General features: G+C 47.1%; 1 protein-coding gene across 1 annotated transcript in view; it reads left to right on the top strand.

Moving 5' to 3' along the window:
- LOC141165294 (uncharacterized) overlaps window positions 1-18,569 on the top strand; it is a 29,588-nt gene that overhangs the window by 8,120 nt on the left and 2,899 nt on the right. The window contains exons 4-7 of the mRNA XM_073650889.1: window positions 53-193; window positions 710-834; window positions 15,080-15,344; window positions 16,664-16,845. Coding sequence (XP_073506990.1) covers window positions 53-193; window positions 710-834; window positions 15,080-15,344; window positions 16,664-16,836 — 704 coding nt within the window. The 3' untranslated portion in view covers window positions 16,837-16,845. The remainder of the gene's footprint in view (window positions 1-52; window positions 194-709; window positions 835-15,079; window positions 15,345-16,663; window positions 16,846-18,569) is intronic.

Here is an 18,569-nt window from a genome sequence, read left to right as displayed (position 1 = left end):
TCCATATGGAGAACTTGCTGTGAAGTATTGACAACTATACGGTTATTTTCAGATAATTCATACATCGATGATAAACCGTTGAGATTTGCGCAAAAGACGGACATCACCTCCATTCGAGATCAATTAAGTAAATACTTTGTCATAAAAGGTGGCAATGTGTGGGCAAGATCCCTGCAAGGTGGCAACGAACAAGGTATATATTTTTTAAACCTTTACGACAAAGAAAAAAATTCTAGGTCATTGGGGAGAGTGTAAGGATTTTCGCCAAAAGTACATTCCTTTATAGCTATAAAACAAAGGAAAAGGGAAAGGGGAAAATGTTGTCAACTCACCGGGTAGTAGCCAGACTCATCCAGTCCCAAAAAAATCTTGCAGCGGAGACGCCCAGGTCACGGGTTACCAAGGTTCAAGTAATGAAAAAACAAGCAAAGATGTCTGCACTTGAGAGCCGTCACACTGCTTATTTTGTAACTCATCCTTGGTTTTTATTATACGTAATTAAAAGTGAAGTTTTAACAAGATATTCACAACCCTGGTCCCGCTGGAGACATCTTTGCTTGTTTTTTCATTACATTCCTTTATGTTCCATATGCAAAAATCATCCGCGCTCCTGGACGGTCGTATCACATATTTAAACATCTGTGTATGGTAATAAATTATCATTACTATTTTCACACTTTACATTGTGCAACTTTATCTATGTCCATAGCAAAATTCAAGGTTAAGGTATATATTGGATTGAACAGAAGAAGGCAACCCATTACACTGCAAGTCCAAAACCAGGACCTGTTCCTCTCCTATCAACCCAACGCAAACAGACTGCTGAAAGTATTGGTGAGTTTTTTTTTGTTATTTTCTCCTCTTCTGTTCTGTTTGCGCTGCATCTTGTTGTTGTAATAAGTATGTAATCTTAGAGTCCAATTCATTATTGCATTTGCACCTTTGTTTTGTGGTTGTTTTTTTCTGTTGTTGGCCTGTTTTTTTTTACTTCTGCCAATTGTTCTTTTAATTTTGCGCCTCTTTAAGTTTATTTTATATGTCTTCACTTGTCCATTTTTATGTCTTTTTTCCGCCAATGTGAATGTTTTTGTTGTCCAGATGTTTGCGGTTGATTCATCAATTACAAGTCTTTAAAAATTTAGCGACATTAAATGGAACTTTTATGTGACTTTTTGCTATAAAAAGGCACAAAAAGGACACAAAAAAATATATATTTTCAATATTTTGCACAACGTTCATGAACCATATTCATTATTTGAAGAAAAAATCAACAAATACCACAAGACAAAAAAAAATGGTACATGCCAGTTCTTTGACTTTCATGCAGGCTCACAAGCCGAGTGTCATGGGTGTGTCAGGTGTGATGGACAGTCGCTCTGGATCCGGCTGCAGAAGGTCACTGCACTTGGCATTGCAGATGCATTCTTGATCCTCTCATCTCTTTAGTATGGTTATATCCTTCTACCTTTAGGACCTAGAAGCTACCTCCACCTTCTGCTGCTGATTGATACACCCTTGCTTGGTAGTTAAAAACTCTCAGTTTCTCCAGAGAGGCACCAGTGATAGTTCTATGTACCTCTGTGTTGGCTTGGAGCACTAGCAGTTGGCTAGTTTCTTCTCTGGTGCCCTTGGAGGACAGTTGGAGTTATTTCTCTGGTGACTGCTCACCCTAAGTGTGTCCACTTTGTTTGTTTACCTTGTTGTCTTTAGTTTGTGTAACGGGTCTGGGAGGTGGAACCTCTGAGCAACTATACAAAGGGGCAGTCCTTGTAAGAAAGCGGGTGGCTCCCAGGGAAGGCGGGCAGACAGTCACGGCTAGTGACGGGGACAGTCTCTGGGTAAGAGGGCAGGAGGTCACGGCAAGTGACGGGGACAGTCTCTGGGTAAGAGGGCAGGAGGTCACGGCAAGTGACGGGGACAGTCTCTTGACAGGCGGGTGGTCACAGCAAGTGACGGCTGAGCCTCCAGGTAGGCTAGCAGGCAGGTAGCAGGTGGACGCTCCCAGGTGAGTGGGCGAGAGTCTCTGGACAGGCAGGTGGTCACAGCAAGTGACGGCTGAGCCTCCAGGTAGGCTAGCAGGCAGGTAGCAGGTGGACGCTCCCAGGAGAGCGAGCGAGAGTCTGTGGACAGGCAGGTGGTCACAGCAAGTGACGGCTGAGCCTCCAGGTAGGCTAGCAGGCAGGTAGCAGGTAGGCGCTCCCAGGTGAGCGGGTAAGAGTCTCTGGACAGGCAAGTGGTCAAAGCACGTGACGGCAGGGCCTCCAGGTAGGCTAGCAGGCAGGTAGCAGGTGAGCGGGTAAGAGTCTCTGGACATGCAGGTGGTCACAGCACGTGACGGCAGGGCCTCCAGGTAGGCTAGCAGGCAGGTAGCAGGTGAGCGGGTAAGAGTCTCTGGACAGGCAGGTGGTCACAGCACGTGACGGCAGGGCCTCCAGGTAGGCTAGCAGGCAGGTAGCAGGTGAGCGGGTAAGAGTCTCTGGACAGGCAGGTGGTCACAGCACGTGACGGCAGGGCCTCCAGGTAGGCTAGCAGGCAGGTAGCAGGTGAGCGCTCCCAGGTGAGTGGGCAGACAGGTCCATAGACAGACTGGCAGGGCTGGTAGGCAGACTGTCGGACCGCAGGAATGTCAGCAGAAAGACACGTATCAGGCAGGTATCAAGCAGGAAACTGGCAGGTAACTGGCAGGTATCTGGTAACGGGACCTGAGGGCTGAAGCAGAGTGACAGGCTATGCAACAACATTGCTCGGGCACCTCCATTTTGGAGGAGGTGCCTTATATATGGAGAGATCCTCCGGCCATTGGCCGGGGACTCCTTAGGACGGCGCGCGCGGCCCCTTTAAGAGAGGGGGAGCGCGCGCGCCCTAAGCACAGTGGCCGGGAAGGAGCGCGTGCCGCCAGCAGAGCGGGAGGAAGACGCCGGGCACGGAGAGGAGAGGGGAACAGCGTCCATGCCTAGCAGGAGGCAGGGACGCCGACGCTACAGTACCCCCCCCCTTTAGGCCCCCCCTTTTTTAGGCCAGACAGAAATTTATCAAGTATGAGAGGGGCATGGATGTTCTCCCGGGGCTCCCACGTTCTCTCCTCAGGACCAAACCCCTTCCAATCTACTAGAAAAAAGGTCTTTCCTCTTACCCTTTTGGTGGCCAGAATGTTCTCTACCTCAAACTCGTTTTCAGCAGAAACCGGAGCAGGGGGCGTACCTGTAGACTTGGAAAAAGAGTTAAGTACCACGGGTTTGAGGAGAGATACATGGAAGGAGTTAGGGATCCACAAGTTGGCCGGGAGTTTCAATTTATAGGCCACCGGGTTGATTTGTTTGATAACCTCCAGTGGGCCGATGAACCGAGGCCCTAACTTGTAGGAAGGAACCTTGAGCCGGACATACTTAGACGAGAGCCAGACTTTATCTCCAGGACGGAATTGTGGAGGATCCAGGCGTTTTTTGTCAGCGTGTTTTTTCATCCGCTTGGACGACTGAAGGAGTGTGGATCGGGTACTCTCCCAAATGGAGGAAAATTCGCTAACGAGAGATTCCGCAGCCGGATTGTCCACCGAGGTGGAGACGGGAAATGGGATCCGAGGATGCTGACCGAAGACTACAAAAAACGGGGATTTGGAGGAAGATTCGCTCTCGTGGTTATTGTAAGAGAATTCGGCCCATGGTAGGAGATCCATCCAGTCTGAATGGTGGGCATTAACGAAGTGCCGGAGGTAACTGGTAAGGATCTGATTGATCCGCTCCACTTGACCATTGGACTGTGGGTGGTAAGCGGAGGAGAAGTCCAGGGTGACGTCTAGCAGCTTACATGTGGCTCTCCAGAAGCGTGAGGTGAACTGAACCCCACGATCCGACACGATGTGGAGGGGCAGGCCATGGAGACGGAAGATGTGGCGGATAAAGTCTTTAGCCAGCTCGGGTGCAGACAGGAGGCCCGGCAGGGGAATGAAGTGAGCCATCTTGGAAAAGCGGTCACGGACCACCCAAATGACCGTACAACTGGCAGAGACAGGGAGATCTGTTATAAAGTCCATAGCTATATGCTGCCAGGGGGCAGCAGGTACTGGAAGAGGAAGGAGGCGACCGGCTGGCAGGTGTCTCGGAACCTTGTTGCGGGCGCAGGACACACAGGCTGAAACAAAGTCTATTACGTCCTTGTGCAGGGTAGGCCACCAGTAGTGCCGGGTAATAAGCTGGAGGGTCTTTTTCTGACCGGCGTGGCCAGCTAGCCTAGACGAGTGACCCCAGTGTAGGACCTTCTCCCGATCAGGTACAGTTACGAACGTCTTACCGGGAGGGAGACGATTTAGATTCACGGGGGCCACCTGCATTACTCTGGCGGGATCAATGATGTGCTTAGGTTCCTCCTCTAGATCAGACACCAGGAAGGATCGGGACAAGGTGTCAGCTTTGATGTTTTTGTCTGCCGGGCGAAAATGAAGAACGAAATCAAAGCGAGCAAAAAACAAGGACCACCGGGCTTGGCGCGGGTTAAGTCTCTGGGCACTCTGGAGGTAAGCCAAGTTCTTGTGGTCCGTGTAAATTATTACCGGGTGAAGAGCCCCCTCGAGCAGGTAACGCCACTCCTCCAGTGCCAGCTTAATGGCCAATAACTCTCGGTCTCCTATAGAATAGTTGCGCTCAGAAGAGGAGAAGAGTTTGGAGAAGAAGCCGCAAGTTACCATTCTTCCGGAAGGCGACTTTTGGGTAAGTACCGCTCCGGCTCCAGAGGAGGCGTCAACTTCCAGGAAGAATTGTTTGTTGCCATCCGGACGATGCAGCACCGGGGCGGAAGAGAAAGCCTGTTTTAAGGAAAAAAAAAGATTCCTCTGCTTCGGGCGGCCATTCTCTGGGATTAGTACCCTTGCGGGTGAGCGCAGAGATTGGGGCAGTCCGGGAAGAGAAGTGCGGTATGAAGAGGCGGTAGTAGTTGGCGAAGCCCAGGAACCGCTGAATAGCCTTCAACCCATCTGGTCGAGGCCACTTCTGGATGGCAGACAGTTTCTCAGGATCCATTCGTAGGCCGGTCTGAGAGATTATGTAGCCCAAAAACGGAAGCGAGGTCTGCTCAAAGAGGCACTTCTTATATTTAGCGTAGAGGTGGTTCTGCCTGAGCCTGAGCAGAACCTGACGAACATCCCTCCGGTGAGTGAGAAGATCCGGAGAGAAGACCAAGATGTCGTCCAGGTACACCACTACGCAGGAGTAGAGAAGGTCCCGGAAGATGTCATTGACCAACTCTTGAAAGACGGCAGGAGCGTTACAGAGACCGAAGGGCATTACCAGGTATTCATAGTGGCCGTCCCGGGTGTTGAATGCCGTCTTCCATTCATCCCCCTGACGGATACGGACCAGGTTATAGGCCCCACGGAGGTCCAGCTTGGTGAAGATCCTAGCCCCCTTGAGACGGTCAAATAATTCCGCAATGAGCGGAAGGGGGTATTTATTCTTCACCGTGATCTGATTAAGGCCTCTATAGTCTATACAGGGACGGAGTGAGCCGTCCTTCTTTTTAACGAAGAAGAAGCCTGCTCCCGCCGGGGAGGTAGATTTCCGGATAAATCCCTGGGCCAAATTCTCCTCAATATATTCAGACATGGACCGGGTCTCAGCAGCGGATAAAGGGTAAATACGCCCACGGGGAGGAGTAGCGCCGGGTATCAGGTCGATTGGGCAGTCGTATGGTCTATGAGGGGGTAATGTCTCTGCCTCCTTTTTATTAAAGACGTCCGCATAAGACCAATAGGGAACCGGAAGACCAGGTAGATTGGCTGGGGTAGGAGAAGGACGGACAGGATGGACGGGAACTAAACAAGTCTTATGGCAGTCCTGTCCCCAGCGAAGGACTTCTCCGGTCTGCCAATCAAGCACGGGTGCATGTTTCTGAAGCCAAGGTAGGCCTAGCAAGAGGGCATGAGAGAGTCCAGGCAGAACATGAATGAAGATGCTCTCAGAGTGCAGCATTCCCACCTGCAGAGTTATGGATTCGGTGATGAGTTGGATGGGACGTGGTAAGAGGCCCCCATCCACGGCAGCGACAGATAAGGGTACAGCCAGAGGTTTGGTGGGAATGCGGTATTTCTCTACCAGGGACTGAGAAATGAGATTTCCGCCAGCTCCAGAGTCAAGTTGGGCTAGTTCAAAATAAAGGTTCTCCCCGCAGATGATACAGACCGACAGCAACAGAGATGGAGAGGGTTTACTCTTGTCTAGGACGACCTCTCTGAGCGATCCTAGACACAGGCGTTTCTCGACCTCTCCGGGCAGGAACGGATCCGGTGCTCCTTACTGCCACAGTAGAAGCAGCTCCCCTCGGCTCGGCGTAACTCTTGACGGGTTTTGACCATCTTGGTCTGGTCGACCTGCATAGGCTCAGGTGAGTGCGCCTGGGGAGTAGCGGGAGAAGGGACGGGTTTCTGAAAGGTAGGGGCTAGACGTGGAAACCTCCTCTCACGGGTGACCTCTTTGGCGCGTTCCTGGAACCGGATGTCAATCCGGGTGGCAAGAGTTATTAAGTCGTCGAGAGTGGTAGGAATGTCCCGACCGGCGAGTTCATCTTTAATACGGCCGGACAGACCCTCCCAAAAGACAGACACCGTCGTTATCCCAGGCCAGCTCCGAAGCAAGGGTACGGAACCGTATGGCATATTGGCCCACGGTGAGATTTCCTTGATGGAGGCGTAGCAGAGATGATGCGGATGAGGTCTTCCGTCCGGGTTCGTCGAAGACTTTCCGGAAAGCCGTGAGAAAGGCTGGCAGGTTGGACACCAGGGGGTCTCCTCTCTCCCATAGAGGATTTAGCCAAGCCAGTGCCTCCCCCGTGAGATGGGACATGATGAAGGCTACTTTGGCCCGGTCGGAGATAAACTGGTGGGACAGGAGTTCAAAGTGCAGGGTGCACTGGTTTATGAAGCCCCGAGCTTGATCGGGGTCGCCTCCGAAGCGAGGAGGTGCAGAAAGCCGGGGTCCGGGGCAGGATGCCATGGTATTGGAGGGCAGCGGCGCTGCCGGGCTGCGAGTCATGACACTAGCGGTGGTTGCTGGTGGAGCAGTCAGAGTGTCCAGGCGAGAGTTGACATTCCGCAGATGACTCAGGATGGACTCCTGTTGGGACCTCTGATGGGACAGTTCATGACATAGGTCCAAGAGCGAGGGAGCTTGGGTGCCACCGGGTTCCATGGCCCGAGCAAACTGTAATGGATCTGGGAGGTGGAACCTCTGAGCAACTATACAAAGGGGCAGTCCTTGTAAGAAAGCGGGTGGCTCCCAGGGAAGGCGGGCAGGCAGTCACGGCTAGTGACGGGGACAGTCTCTGGGTAAGAGGGCAGGAGGTCACGGCAAGTGACAGGGACAGTCTCTTGACAGGCGGGTGGTCACAGCAATTGACGGCTGAGCCTCCAGGTAGGCTAGCAGGCAGGTAGCAGGTGGACGCTCCCAGGTGAGCGGGCGAGAGTCTCTGGACAGGCAGGTGGTCACAGCAAGTGACGGCTGAGCCTCCAGGTAGGCTAGCAGGCAGGTAGCAGGTAGGCGCTCCCAGGTGAGCGGGTAAGAGTCTCTGGACAGGCAGGTGGTCACAGCACGTGACGGCAGGGCCTCCAGGTAGGCTAGCAGGCAGGTAGCAGGTGAGCGGGTAAGAGTCTCTGGACAGGCAGGTGGTCACAGCACGTGACGGCAGGGCCTCCAGGTAGGCTAGCAGGCAGGTAGCAGGTGAGCGGGTAAGAGTCTCTGGACAGGCAGGTGGTCACAGCACGTGACGGCAGGGCCTCCAGGTAGGCTAGCAGGCAGGTAGCAGGTGAGCGGGTAAGAGTCTCTGGACAGGCAGGTGGTCACAGCACGTGACGGCAGGGCCTCCAGGTAGGCTAGCAGGCAGGTAGCAGGTGAGCGCTCCCAGGTGAGCGGGCAGATAGGTCCATAGACAGACTGGCAGGGCTGGTAGGCAGACTGTCGGACCGCAGGAATGTCAGCAGAAAGACACGTATCAGGCAGGTATCAAGCAGGAAACTGGCAGGTAACTGGCAGGTATCTGGTAACGGAACCTGAGGGCTGAAGCAGAGTGATAGGCTATGCAACAACATTGCTCGGGCACCTCCATTTTGGAGGAGGTGCCTTATATATGGAGAGATCCTCCGGCCATTGGCCGGGGACTCCTTAGGACGGCGCGCAAAGCCCCTTTAAGAGAGGGGGAGCGCGCGCCCTAAGCACAGTGGCCGGGAAGGAGCGCGCGCCACCAGCAGAGTGGGAGGAAGACGCCGGGCACGGAGCGGAGAGGTGAGGGGAACAGCGTCCCTGCCTAGCAGGAGGCAGGGACGCCGACGCTACAGTTTGTAGTGAGGCCTGACTGGTGTTCACCCTGTCTCCTCCCTATCTAGGGCCAAGCTCTAGGGACATTCAGGGCTTAGGTTCCTGCTCGGCGATAGGTGTGGAACCTATATAGGGACAGTAGAGTAGGCAGGGTGATATTAGATCTGCCTAGGGGTCTCCACTCCCCCTTTCCCTAGTGTTTGGGCTTCCTTACCCTCTTCTCTTCATGTTGCACTTAGTCTTTCCCTCACCTTGCGTGACACCGAGCCCGCATTTTTCCCGGCAGCTGTCTCTAAGAGCCGCGGGTGAAGAGGAGATCCGCTCACGGTTGTTAACATTTTAAATGCCACTGTCAACACAGGCGCGTTATTCCATGTGCCCAGCGCCCATGGGCTGCTATGACAGCTGGGGGTCTGCTGAAGACCCCCGTGTCTGTCCTTACGATACCCCTGTGAAAGCCAGCGTTTAGCTTGCATTCATAGGAGATCATGGTTTTCACTATACATAGCAGTGCTTATGTGTTGCTATGTATGGTAAAAGCGATCGGATGATCGCAGCTTCAAGTCCCCTAAGGAGACTAATAAATACAGTAAAAAGTGAAAAAAAATGTTTTTAAAAATATGAATAAAATAAAAAAAATACAAACATTCAAATCACCTCCCTTTTGCCCCATTAAAAATAAAACAATTAAAAAATAAATAAAAAAAAAACACATATTTGGTATTGCTGCGTTTATAAAAGTCCAAGCTATCAAAATATAAAATAAATGAATCCAATCGGTAAACAGCGTAAAGAGAAAAAAAATCGACACACCAGAATTATGTTTTATTGGTCGCCGCAACATTGCAATAAAATCATATCTACCCCAGAATGGTGTCAGTAAAAATGTCAGTTCAGGGTGCAAAAAAATAAGCCCAAAAGTACAACTTGTACCGCAAAAAAAACAAGCCCTCATACAGCTGTGTGGACAGAAAAATAAAAAAGTTATGGAAGAAAGAGGTAGAGAAAAAAAAAGGAAAATAGCTCATCAACAAGGGTTAAAAAAACATGTGAATGATGAATTGCATCCTTGATTTTTAAACTGTGAAGTTAAGTAATGGGAATTATGAAAAATGCTTAATTACTGCACTCAGTGCTATGTGTAAATCTAATACAAGACACATAAGTCTGCATAGGAGCTGTATGTATAAAACAATATGTCATTTTTAATCTGGACTATTTGCACAGTTTCTGTCTTTTTTTAGATGCATTAAAAAGAGCAAATAATCTAATTGTAAATAGAGCGCAGAAAACTTTTCGGAATGGAGAGGCGGCCTGACATGTGCATCCGTTTCCATTCACCTCCATGGGAGTTTTTAAAATTGCTGAGCAAGCGAGCCGGGTGTTAATCTAGTAGTATAAAGAGATTTGCTTTAGGTAGAGTGATAAAAAATTGCCAGTTTAACATAAATAAATTTGTTCTTTAGTTCTTGCTGGGGAAAAAAAGTCATGAAAACCCTAACAGAAAACTATGTGGATTCAAAGGCAATGTACAGTGGCATGTAAAAGTTTGGACACCCCTGGTAAAAATGTTATTGGGAACAGTTAAGCAAGTTGAAATTAAATGATCTCTAAAAGGCCTAAACTTAACCCCTTACTTACCGGGGACGTATTAGTACGCATATTTGCGTACTGCCCGTTCAGTGAGGGCTGCTGCGCTGAGCCCTCACTGAACGGAGCACATGTCAGCTGATTCTTACAGCTGACATGTGCCCGCAACAGCCGCGGGTGGAATCGCGATCCACCCGCGGCTGTTAACATGTTAAATGCCGCTGTCAATCTCCGACAGCAGCATTTAACGCGCGCTTCCGGGTAGCGCGTCATAAGCCCCGCCCACCGGTGACCCCGTCACGTGATCGCGGGTCGCCGATGGGCGTGCATGACAACCCAGGGTCTGCAGCAGACGCCTGTGGTTGTCATGATCTTGTCGCTATGAGCGCCACCTAGTGGTCGGCGCTCATAGCACAGGACCATTTCTTCTGCATGCAGGGGACCTGCTCGTCCCCTGTATGTAGCAGAGGCGATCGGATAGTTGCTGCTTCTAGTCTCCTATGGAGACTATAGAAGCATGCAAAAAGTAAAAAAAAAAAGTTTTTAAAAATATAAAAAAAAATTCAAAAATATAAAAGTTTAAATCACCCCCCTTTCGCCCCATTCAAAATAAAATATATATATAAAAAAAAAAAACACATACACATATTTGGTATCTCCGCGTTCAGAATCACCCGATCTATCAATATAAAAAAAGAATTAATCCGATCGGTAAACGGCGTAATGAGAAAAAAATTCTAAACGCCAGAATTACGTTTTTTGGTCGCTGCAAAATTGCAATAAAATGCAATAACGGGCGATCAAAACATCGGATCTACCCCAAATGTTATCAATAAAAACGTCAGCCCGGCACGCAAAAAATAAGCCATCAACCAGCCCCAGATCACGAAAAATGGAGACGCTACGGGTCTTAGAAAATGGGGCTATTTTTTTATTATTATTTTTTACCAAATTTTGGAATTTTTTTTCACCACTTAAATATAAAAGAACCTATACATATTTGGTGTCTATGAACTCGTAATGACCTGTAGAATGAGAAGGGCAGGTCAGTTTTAGCATTCAGTGAACGTGGTAAAAAAAATAAATAAAAAACAACTGTGGTATTGCACTTTTTTTGCAATTTTACCGCACTTGGAATTTTTTTCCCGTTTTCCCGTACAGGATATGGTAAAACTAGTAATAGCGTTGAAAAGTACAACTCGTCCCGCAAAAAATAAGCCCTCACATGGCCATATTGACCAAAAAATAAAAACGCTATGGCTCTGGGAACAAGGGGAGCAAAAACGAAAATGCAAAAACGAAAAATGCTCCGGGGCTGATACATTTCCTTTTTTTTCAAAAATATATATATATTTTCATCTTTTATATTTTAAAAATTACAAAAAGGAAAACGGGCTGATGCAAAAATTTAGGCAACCTTGGAGATTTGTGTGCTCAGATAACTTTGACGAAGGTTTCAGACCTTAATTAGCCTGTTAGGGTTATGGCTTGTTCACTATCATCATTAGGAAAGGCCAGGTGATGCAAATTACCCAGCTTTATAAAAACCCAGCCTCCTCTAACCTTGTGCCAAAAAATAGCAGCCATGGGATCTTCTAAGCAGCTGCCCAGCATTCTGAAACTGAAAATAAAGGAGGCTCACAAAGTAGGAGAAGGCTATAAGAGGATAGCAAAGCATTTTCAAGTTGCCCTTTCCTCAGTTTGAAATGTAATTAAGAAATGGTAGTGTGGAGAAAAAAGGGCACAGAATTTCAGGAAAACAACATCTTGCCAACCATTAAGCATGGGGGTGGATCAATTATGTTTTGGGGTTGTGTTGCAGCCAATCGCATGGGGAACTTTTCATGGGTAGAGGGAAGAATGGATTCAATGAAATTTCAACAAATTTTTGATGCAAACATAACACAATCTGTAAAAAAGCTGAAGTTAAAAAAAGGATGGCTTCTACAAATGGAGAATGATCCTAAACACGCATAAAAATCTACAACAGACAACCTCAACAGGCGCAAGCTGAAGGTTTTACAATGGCCCTCACAGTCCCCTGATCTGAACATCATTGAAAATCTGTGATTAGACCTCAAAATAGCAGTGCATGCAAGACGACCCAGGAATCTCACAGAACTGGAAGAATTTTCCAAGGAAGAATGAGTGAAAATCCCTAAAACAAGAACTGAAGACTCTTATCTGGTTATAGAAAGCATTTACAAGCTGTGATACTTGCAAAAGAGGGTGCTACTAGGTACAAATTTTTGCATCGGCCCATTTTCTGTTTTGTAATTTTTAAAATGTAAAAGATGAAAATATATATATATTTTTTGCCTAAAATACAAAGGAAATGTGTCATCTTTACCTTTAGGCTTTTAGAGATCATTTCATTTTCAACTTGATTTGTTGAGGGAGGGCAATGGCCCTTCACGGTTGACCAAGTGAGCGTCAAATTATTATGTTATAAGGTTGATTGCAATCCACAGAAAACCAAACGGAGGCAGTGCTCTGTATGGGAGGATTCAGTGAATCTCTAATCTCGTTTATTTCTACTTAGCATTTTATATTGTTTTGAGTTTATTAATGTCCAATCACCTACTGCCTTACTACAGTACTACAAGCTTAGGCCAATGTTAGTGCAATTATTACGGAAACGCACATATGGTCATATATCATCGTTAGTTCGGCGCATGATGGAAATTTACAAGGTTACCCATCCCGGCTCAGACTAGCTAGATAACAGGAGCAGGGTGTTCCTGAGAAAAAAGGTTAGTGTGGGAAAGTTGCGTGTGAATCAAGAAGGAAAGAAGGAAAGAATGTATGTTATGCAAAGAGTATAATAACATGATTTTGAAGCAAGCAGACAAAATGGAGTTGCCATAGCATGAATATCAATATGTCCTTTACAGCTTAACTGTTCACAATAACAGTAATTTTGACCAGTGGTGCTCAAACTTTTACATTCCACTGTACATGCACATATACATAGTTTGGGGTGTAAAATGTTGCTGACAGATCGCTTTTAAAGATATGCTTTACAGCATCCACATGGACTGTAGACAGCAATAGACAAACTGATTTCTATTGGAAAGTTTTCTAGACATTCTCTAATCTGTGCAAATGTCATTGTGAATGGAGGGAGAAGAGGCGAGTTGTGACACCACATACTGTGAATGGTGTATCCTGTGTTACTACTGTATATGGAGGCATCACCTTTCATTGTAATTCTGTCTGTGATGAAAATCAGATGACTGCAGAGAAGTGATCTCTATAGCTCAAGAATAATCAGTCTATATGCAAATGGAAAATGTGGCACCCCAACGGGTCCAGTTGCCACAGAGGTACTGCATCTTAGCCAGAGGTGTGGTACCCCACTCTCAGGTAAGGAGGTAGCACTATCCAGGACCCACACACTCACATCCAACACTACACCACTCCATAATGGAAGGTCCAGATAGCTCTCGAGGGAGAGCACAGATCCGATCCCTGTCTGGAGGATGGAACTAGGTAGAGGAGGTGGGTGGAGGAAATAGTTTAAGGGAGCACTGAAAGAGGGACTGAAGTTAGAGGGGACCACGTAGAGTGACAGTTGGTGACGTGGGTCACATGACAGAGAGTATATAAGGAAGGGTAGAAAGATCTAGAAGGGTTCTGGTCCTAGGGTCCTAGGAGCAAGAGCGCATTGAGTGAGGACCGTTGAGGAGTGGGGTCCAGTCAGAGGGGCCCAGTAAGAGAAAGAACAAGAGGAGCGAGGGAGTCAGAGAAGGGCTCCAAAGACAGAGAAGGGATCCTAGGGGCACGGGAAGTGCGGAGTCCACCTATGCGCCCGAGTTCACGCCGACCGTGAAGGGATCAGGTCGCAGTAAAGGACCGGCCCCAGACTAGTGGAGGACTGCAAGACTCAGCTAGCAAACTGGAGGTTGCAGTATCTTTAAGTGCTGTAGCCAAAAACCACACACATTCGCTGAAAAGGTGGCCATATAGGACAAAAGGGGACATAAAAGGACGTCGCCCGACAAGGCCCACGGCCACTAGCTTGGGACACTGTGTGTGAGGCGCAGGGCAGGTGCGCGAGAGCCAGCGCAGAGAAACGACCCAGGAAGGTACACAAGAAGGGGGTCCCGATCAAGTGCACCCAAGTTATCTGAGAGTTGGCTGGATCACTTCCCCGGAGGACACAGGACTCGGTGGGCTGTTATAACCTGGATAGCCGTTGTAATCTGGAACACTGTTAAAACTGTGAGTAAACACTTGAAGACTGCACCCCACCGTGTCCTAGAATTAATTGCTGCGTCACCTGCCTTGCACTACAACACCAAAATCATAGTTCATTTCTTTAACTGCCCTGGGGCTTAGCTCTACCCGTGGAGCGCTGAACCATCTCTGCTGTGTCACCAACAGCCCCAGTGGATCTGAATAGCAGCGGTGGCCACCTATAGCCGCGTACCACGGGTGGCGTCACAAAACTTTATCCCCAAAAACTTTATTCCCCCCTTTTCTTTCATTTATTAATCTTGGGCCACGGAGCTGGGTCACTGCCACCATGACTACCCCAAAAAGAAACCGACTGGCCCGGCTTCCAAGTACCCCATGGCCCAAGGGGGCGCGTCACAAGCTTTTTAAAAAATAAATAAATAAAAATAATAATAATACAGGAAAAATACTAAAAAGATGAATGATCAAACATGTTTAAAACATAAAAAATAATCAAATAACCAAACAATGTAAATAATAAAAACATAAAACCTGATTTATACAATGAGTACAGAAGGTAGACCACAGCTTCACTATCAATATTTGGTCAGTATTCGGTCAGTATTTTTTCTCAGGAGTGGGAGCCAAAACCACGTGAGGAACAATCAGAGAAAAGGTATAATATAAACAAGTCATCAATCCTGCATTTATCACCCACTCCTGGTTTTGTCTCCCACTCCTGAGAAAAAATACTGACCGAATACTGACCAAATACTAATAGTGGGCCCTGGTCGTAGGTTAATGCTCGTCAGGTGCGTTTGGTGGGTGACCCATTATACCTTACTGCTTTAGCATGCACTCTCTTACCTCAGCTTTCAAGGAATTTGCTTTTCTGTAGACGTCCGTCATTTTTCTTTATTTTCTTTGATACCTTATTGTATTCTCCTTCTTATTCTGCATTCCCCGTCTTACCTTGTTTATCCACCTAACGACTTCTCATTTCTTTTCAGCCATTAGGACAGAGGAATCTTGACATCACAAACCCCGAGACCAAACAATTTTTCTTCAACATCGTTGAAGTCGCCAACAAAAAATTTTCACTGGAGCCGGTGACGGAACCGGACTGGTTCATCAGCACCGCTCCTGATAGCAGCCCGGTTACTGTGGAGCCTTCCTCTGACCAGACGCACTATATGTCCTTCGCATTCGATGTCAATTTTGATATAGGATATGTCAGCGGGTCCAGATTTATACCTGATACCGAGGACACATCCAGTAAGTTATTGATGTTTGTATGTTTGTGTCCAATCACTTTTTGTCTGTGTCGAATAGATTGCTAGAGCAGTTCTAGTCACATTGTGAGGGTTATGTTCACACATGACTTTTTTGCTGTGGATTTTCAGCATCGCAATATTCCCATCAGCAAAATCTGCATCAAATTCATTCAGAAATTCTATGGATTTGCTGCAGTTTTCTCTCGATTGATTGCACAGGGTCAAATTCGCAGTGATATTCTGTAACGCTGGAGGGTGCACGTGGACCCACTGCACCACAGACCGGGTTTACCCTGGAGGGTCATAACTAAGAGACTACCTGGTATTCGCTAGAGCCTCTGATGGTGAGGATAGGCTTGGCCGCAGGTAGTCACCAGGTTGAGGTCTGGAGTTTGTGAAACACTGGTATAGAAGATGTAAAAAACAAACAAATCATGGACTACTTAGGGAAGCAGGGGGAGTAAAATAAAAGGACAAACTGCCCACTTTCCACCTGGTGACCGTTTCTATTTAAAGGGGTTGTCCGGGACTTTAACATTGATGGCCTGTCCTTAGGATAGGTCATCAATGTCTGATCGGTACGACTCCCACACATCCACCAATCAGCTGTTCCCAATGGCGGCTGGAACTCCTCAGTTGCGGAGCTGCATAGCACAGCTCCGACGACTATATAGTGGCCACGGTCGAGTACTAGCCTTCAGGGCCAGCATTGGTCTCATCAGTCACCTCCGGACCCACATCCACTGATCCTCCTCTAAACCCTGAAGTCATGGTCATCTTCGAACTGTGAAGGACAAACAACAGGTATAGGATGTGTAGTACCCGGCCGAGGCCACTATCCGAAACAAACCATGGACTACTTAGGGAAGCGGGAGGAGTAGAATAACAGGACAAACTGCCACTTTCGACCTGGTGACCATTTCTATTTAAAGGGGTTGTCCAGGACTGTAGTACACGGCCGCGGCCACTATTCCTATGATTGAGCTGTGCTGTGCAGCTCTGTAACTGGACAGTTACGGCTGCTTCTGACTCCTGGAACAGCTGATCGGCGGGGGTCCCGAGTGTCACACTCCCACCGATCAGAAATTGATAGCCTATCCTAAGCATTTTAAAGTCCCCGACAACCCTTTTAGGTGATGGTTTACAATTTATGATGAAAATTTGTGACATTGCAGAAGTATTATTAGAAGTGATATCTGTTCCTGGGAAAGGTGGGTGACAAGCCAGGTCCTAGCATAGTTCTAGTAGCCAGCAATAATTGGTACATAACTGGCTACCGGCCTTACCATTGCCCATCAATATCTTCTCTTTATCTTTCAGAAGATGATACCTCATTTTACTCCTACAACGACAGAATCGTCCAGGACAGATACCAATCTTTTCTAGCACGCGAAGGTTATCTAATGGATGTATCTTCCCTGGGACTGGATAATCCATACAGGAGGCGCAGACAAGACAATCAGCACCAAAGTAATTACCTGGGATGGCATTGAATATGCAAGGTGAGTCCAAGGGGAATATTTAGTGGAAATGCTGGGAATATAATAATTGAATTTAATGTTCCTGATGTTTTTTCAAAGGGTACCTGTCACTTTATGGCACATGCCATAAATATGTATTTTTTTAGCGGGTGTAGATATCACTGTTCTCCTGAATCTTTTTGTTCCCGCACAACTTCCTAAGATATGGCCCTCTCTTCAATGTATGTAAATTAGTCTTTTTATTTTCTGGATGACCAAGCCCACATGTCTAAAAGACTAAGGGGCCAATTAAATAAGAATGATGTTGGGCATGCCAGTCTTAATGACGGGATTGCTGGAGTACGATGCACCAAATTCATTAAGAGGTACACACCATCTTCTTACTGGTGTGCCCTTTGAGCGCCTCTCCTAATTTTGCTGAATTTGATGAGCGGGAGTAGCTAGGCCTCATCTCACCCTGGCTCATTCCCAGAAACTGTTGTGAAAATGCCAAAAGTTAAAAACATTTCAGTGTTGTGCAAAAATTTTGCTACTTTACAAAGCGTTTTCTGGTGTAAAAGCTTTAAAGAATTGCCCCCTAAATTTTTTTACAGTGGGCCATATCTCAGGACTTGAGAGAAGGAACATTCAAGCAGAACCAGTAAACTTTCAAGTCACCAATGACCCTATTATCCTCACTCCTGTGCTCAACCACCATGCCCACCTCTGATCGATGATACTATTGAGACATCCTTCAGGCTGGCCACCAAAGCAGAGACTGCTCACCACCATGAGGTTTTACATTAGTTAAAATTAGTCCACCTTAACTTGTCTGCAACTTCAACCTGACTCCTAAACCGCAAAGCTGTGACAGGTTATACATTTTAAGCCATGTTTGACATTTTTTAGCCCTTTTTTGATTTATGTATAATTTCAACATCTAATTCAGTTCAGTCAACTAATAAAGTAGATGCCCCTGCAAAAGCTTTAAGAGGGGAACTAAACTTGTCAAACCTTCAAGTCACAAAGAGTCATTCTACAGCACACAGGAGAGGAAAAAAAACCCTGTGAGAGGAAACCTCTAGGGAACCATGGCTGAAGGATTGCCCTTCCCTTGGGCTTAGAAGGTTAATGCTAACGTTAACTCTTTATAACCATGATAGAATTGGACATGGTACGAGATATACAAAGGCTAATTCAACAAATACAATAAGGCATTGATCACTATATAAATAATGATTAAATTAAGAGTTGTAGTATAGTGATTGTAACAGAGCAGTAATGTTTCCTCCATTTCTTCTGGTGAGAGACAGAGGGAGAGAGAAATAAGACAGGAAGTTACATCGTCTTTCTAAGCCCTACCCTGCTCACAGTATGACACCAGGCACAGACATTCTGTGCTCCTTCCTTTTAAAGCAGAATCACTATTGCTTAAAGTCTACACAGCTATATAAACAAAACTCCACCAGTTATAGGTCCACCCCTTCCAAAGTCATGTCCCCCTTTGGTTAGTGATTGGGGTGGTTTTATGTGTTGTCCTGCTTCACAGCTCCAATACCAGAACTAAACCTTGGACACGTGTGGTGTGGATTCTGGAAGAAAGATTCAACCTTTAGTAACACGAGTTAACACTCCCTATTTTGGCAATCTCTATTTTTTTATATATATATTGAATCAGCACATAACTTTAAAATTTACCTGTTGACATAGCTCCATGACTACTTTTTTTACGGGACAAGCTCTACTTTTCAATGGTTCCATATAGG

The sequence above is a fragment of the Phyllobates terribilis genome, unplaced genomic scaffold (genome assembly GCF_046119375.1).
Source record: "Phyllobates terribilis strain yellow unplaced genomic scaffold, ASM4611937v1 Scaffold_11__3_contigs__length_659146591, whole genome shotgun sequence".
Classification (NCBI taxonomy): Eukaryota; Metazoa; Chordata; class Amphibia; order Anura; family Dendrobatidae; genus Phyllobates; species Phyllobates terribilis.
This window is presented reverse-complemented; position numbering and strand designations above follow the sequence as displayed.